We start from the raw sequence: 4,821 nt of genomic DNA, 5'->3' as shown, positions 1-4,821 counted from the left end.
AACATGGCTATACAAATGTATGTGCTAGCATGCATGGATTGAATCCGTATACTTAACCTTAAACTTACATTGCTGTTTCCATTTCATTAATAATATATAAATACATTTATCAAAACAATCACAGTAAACACAAATAATCAAACACAATTGCAAAGGTAATAGATACCTACTAAAGTAGTTGGTATAAAGGATCTCAAAACAATATTTTGCCTTCTCAAAAAATTCCTGTATTCCGACCTATAGGTATGGCTAAACGTGGCAAGTTTAAAGCTGAGCCAGTTGACTGATATCCATCGGATAAGCATCGGATGATGCCTGAGCATTGTAAGATCTCCTACCAACGATTACATTGGCGGCTTCAGTAGGGTGAAAAGCGTCCCAAAATAGATGTTGATCTCTGTTTCGGCAGGGCGTTTGAGCAGGAAGACAAGTGATTTGTCCATTATTCTTTCCCACTCCGCAACATCCAGCATTTGTCACTGTGAAACCTGCCCATTTCATTTAAAACAGTGTTAGTTTCTTAAAAAATATTACTTTGAATCGCAAACTATTTGATCTATTAACGATCGCTGCTGATATAAATATATACCGTAGGATTGACGATTATTGATCAAGTCTTGGAAAATGTCGTAATTGTTGATGTAGATGAATTTTGCATCGGGTAGGTCCCTGTTGAAGTTATCGACAAGAGATATAAGATTGTGGTTGAACAATTTGTTCGCGGAGTTGATTTTCTCAACACATGTTGATCCATCGTTACTATTTTGAGCCAATGCGTTTGGACTACACCCGATCTGCCCAATGCCATTCAACACGAGTTTCCTTGCTCCATAGTTATACAGTTCCTGAAAGTACCAAAATTCATTTTTATTGGTAACAAAGAAAAAAATGGCCGATTTGGAATAATAGTAACTGTACTAGCTACTTACTCGTATTAGCTGAGAATATTGTTGAATGAGAACTGAAGCATACTGCTCCGGTGTATATTGTCTGCTAGTTTGGTAGAAAGTAGGCATGAAATAGTTGTTGAGATAATCGTTGCTTCCCAATCCGACTGAGTATATACATTGTCTAAGATAATTCGCTGCTGAAGTTTGGTTTCCGAGTATATTCACCACTTGTGACACTGTATTTTTGTAGTTATTCACCTGCCCACCGAAGCTAATTCGTGCACCCTATAAATCAATGCTTGTATAATTAGTGTTTATTGATGTTAATTAAACTTAATTTAAGAGTTAATAATGTTCCCGGAACATAATAATGTCTGGCATGTACCAATTGTCGTCCAGTTTCGTCTCTGATTCCTGCTGCTGCTGATGCATAATTTACGCCATTAAGTATCGCACGGCCCCTAGCATTTGCATATGGTGGAATATAACCATTGAATCCCAGAAGCTCAGCTAAAGATGAAGAAATTTGTAGCTTCGTTAGACTTATATATTATCATGTTAAACATGTACATGCATGATTATAAGTAGCAATATAAAAGGGTATCTAATTTCACACTATCAAACGACCGTTAACACTTAATTTTAGCAATAGGGGGTCAAACTTTGAAAAAAAATTGCCGATGCAACCAATACATGAATGGGTGTTCTAACCATAGATGGTCAAACTTTAATATTTTTCTGTGTGAGATTAATAAATATGTACATGCATGATTTCATACGGAACAAAGTAAATTGATAAACTTACCAACAGTATCGACAACTGTTTTGCCATTGCTAAACCTTCCTGTTGGGCCATTCGGGAAATCAATACCGTATGGCAAGTAATTAGCTTTTGCTAATGACACAATACGGTTATTGTTCCCGTTATCAACCAAAGAATCACCAAAAATGAAGTAACACGGAACTTGAGGGGCACCATTAACCTTCAAAGAAACCATTGTTAGTGTAATGATTATTGATATTACATGCACGCCTAGCCATCTTTTTTGCACACTTGTCATTTCTACAAATGTTGCAAAAGTGAATGCAAGCCAAAGGGGTTATCAATAGCAAAAGTGTGCAATGATATTGATATCTGATGTCTTGGTTGGTGTATATATACACACAAAATCACATATGTTGTGTGTGACTGTGAGTTAATGATGGAGGCATCAAGTGGCAGACGATTATTAGCCCATATGAAGTTTAAAACAGTTGGGAAGTTGGACGGGTGCATTAAATTTACGCTGAATACATGTTTGGGTTTCAACACTAAGACTAAGGGGTGTGGGGGTTCTAGTGGGGGCTCCAGCAGAGCCAAGAACCAATAATATTATGACGTGTGGCAGAGAGAGAAACTGGATTAGGGAGGTGTTGGCGCCCCCGCTAGCGCCCCTGGCCCCTGGTGTGGGTAGCGCCCCTCTAGCGCCCCGCTAGCGCCCCACATCCTCTCTCTCTTCTCCCGCTACAATGCTCACGGGTGGTGTTGGAGCCCCCCCTAGCGCCCCCTCTAGCGCCCCCTTGGTGTGGTACTAGCGCCTGGGGGCGCGAGCGGAGGGGCTCTAGTGCCCCCTTTGAAGCCCCCACACCCCTCAATCTAGGCACAAGTTGTTTTTGGAGTCCCATTGCCTCATGAGCTTTACTCGATATGATTTTATCTAGAGATTTGGAAAACAAGACTGATACAACTGCTACAATGTTTCTTGTCATTGGTTAATTAAATTCTGTAGCAATCAAGTTTTCTTTATGAAATGGTCAAAATAAATTTATTTAACGGTCGACGTATCTTTCAAATGAAACAGGGATATGGATAAATTCATCACATTATGATACACTCATCTTCTAATCCGGAGAAAACCATCATCTAAGGCCAACACCCATGAACACTCGTTCGAAAACACGACAGTGGGATAAGATAAAACTCGTTCAGCTCAAGGATTTAACTAGTAAACACCACCTACATGCCTAGTCTCTCATCATCACCTGGTGTCGTCGAAACTAAATGACAGAGGCAGGAATCATCGCGGAATAAAATTGGTTGATCTAGCACTACTAAAAAACATTAATAAATTATTTTTAATATAATCTGATTTACTGATAAAACAGTTTATATAATATTTTCGTGAGCTAAATTATAACTGCACACACATAATCTTTGCAACCATCTTGGTCTAAAAACAAAAGTCAAACCTCGAATCATCATCACCGACTTGTATTTATGGCTAAATCCAGCCCATATATATTACGATTGACTTGTTCAACTATGCAACCAATTATTGGACATTAATGTGTTTGACTTCATGGATAGCACAGCAAGCCATATCTACTATCATGTATGGGTTCTAACTCATTAATTTTTCATTTATATAATTCCTATATATTAATTTTAACATTAATTTTAACTATTAACTCCTAAGTTAAATAAAGTTTCAAAATAAATTATTATAATTATTATTTATTGAGTAATAAAGACAATTAATTGTTTTCATTATTATTCTTTTAAAAATTTTGAGACTTTGTTATTTTTATTTTTTTTTTGGATTTTTGGAAAATTGTTTATGAACGTTTGGAATGGATGTTTGGATTGAAATGGTAGTTTAAGTCTCGAGGTTTGATTATATTGTTGCTTTATTAAGTGCGTGGTTTAATAAAAATTATAATTATATCTAATTGTTCGATTCATAATTTTAGCATTTTTTATGTTGTGTACTTAAATGTTTTATAATTTCAACAAAAAAGTTTTTATAACACAAAATTTATTCTACAACATCTACATGTTTACGCTTTATAGTTTACAACATATGACTTCAGTAGATGAAGTTTTAATTCATATGTCTTTTTTGTTTCATGATGTAAGTTAGAAATATGTGGCATAACTTAGAATTATGTTTTAGACTGTTGTTTTTCTCGATTTGTCTTTGTATATTAGATTCTTTTAATTAAAACAGTAATGTGATACCTTATAATAATAATAATAATAGATTATCTGACGTTTACAATTTATTAAAAATGCATATAACACACGCGCGCGAACACATATATATGAAGTTTTATATATTTTTGTCCGTGTGTAACACGGGATCTAACCTAGTTCAATAATAAGTAATTAATAAGTAATACCAGACATAATAGATGTCAATAATTGAAGTTTTAAAAAATGATTATAGTAAGTAATAGTATAATAGCACGTTCTATAATATAAAGAGAATGTTTAATAACCAAACAAAAATATAATTAACTAGTATTAAGTCCCCGCAACCAAATCTAGTTTAGGTGTATCGTCTTAAGAGATACGGTTAACTGCTGCATATTGTGGACGTTAATGCCAACAACATTTGATAATTGCAAAACATGCCCAACATTTGTTGCTACATACTTAAACCACATACTTGAGCCATTTCATTTTATGGCTGGATGTTATCTAGTATATTACTTACAAAATTGAAAGTATTGTGGATGCCATATTTCATTGTTACCAAATATGAAGAACATAATGTGTAGTACTAATTACAAAAGAGTGTATTTGTTGTTCCGGCTATGAAGTGACGCCCATATCTGGGCGAATTTTTTTTTTCATCGGGCCTAATAAATTACAGTCTTCACCTACACCTTTTATTTTTTGCTTTCTGAGATCCGTATCTGTTCAAAAGTGTAATTAGTTGATAATTACACGCCTGTGTGGATCTTATAGGAGTGTATCCTTTTGTTGGGCTCAGAGACCGTGGGTTTGTTGTGGGTTAGGCTGCGTTGAAGGCTGAATCAGGCAAAGTTGTTAAACACGAAAAAGCTTGTTTAGAGAATCAACATGTTTTTCTACCATTTGCCTCTAATAAATTTGGTTTTCTGGCCACAGAGGCTGTGAATTTTTTTAGTAGGGTTCAGCGTGTCGTAC

At 35.3% G+C, this 4,821-nt stretch overlaps 1 protein-coding gene across 1 annotated transcript; it reads right to left on the bottom strand.

Annotated features, from left to right (window-relative positions):
• Positions 1–207: 207 nt before the first annotated feature.
• LOC143629970 (GDSL esterase/lipase At1g29670-like) lies at positions 208–1,969 on the bottom strand. Its single transcript, XM_077099106.1, has 5 exons — positions 1,696–1,969; positions 1,276–1,400; positions 930–1,175; positions 590–845; positions 208–488 (listed from the first exon to the last, which is right to left on the bottom strand). Exons 1-5 carry the CDS (start codon positions 1,949–1,951, stop codon positions 265–267), a joined length of 1,107 nt encoding a protein of 368 aa, XP_076955221.1. The 5' UTR covers positions 1,952–1,969; the 3' UTR covers positions 208–264.
• Positions 1,970–4,821: the final 2,852 nt, after the last annotated feature.

Source organism: Bidens hawaiensis, unplaced genomic scaffold, assembly GCF_021521415.1.
Source record: "Bidens hawaiensis isolate Kalapana, Puna unplaced genomic scaffold, B.hawaiensis_p1.1 tig00005498_1, whole genome shotgun sequence".
Taxonomy (NCBI): domain Eukaryota; kingdom Viridiplantae; phylum Streptophyta; class Magnoliopsida; order Asterales; family Asteraceae; genus Bidens; species Bidens hawaiensis.
Note: the sequence above shows the minus strand (reverse complement) of the source record. Positions and strands in the feature narration are given on the sequence as shown.

Coding starts and splice junctions, on each gene's coding strand:
- LOC143629970 (XM_077099106.1), bottom strand. CDS start 1,951: ATGACAAGTGTGCAAAAAAGATGGCTAGGCGTGCATGTAATATCAATA. Junction 1,401..1,695: donor AACAGTTGTCGATACTGTTG/GTAAGTTTATCA, acceptor CTTCATCTTTAG/CTGAGCTTCTGGGATTCAAT. Junction 1,176..1,275: donor ACGAAACTGGACGACAATTG/GTACATGCCAGA, acceptor ATTGATTTATAG/GGTGCACGAATTAGCTTCGG.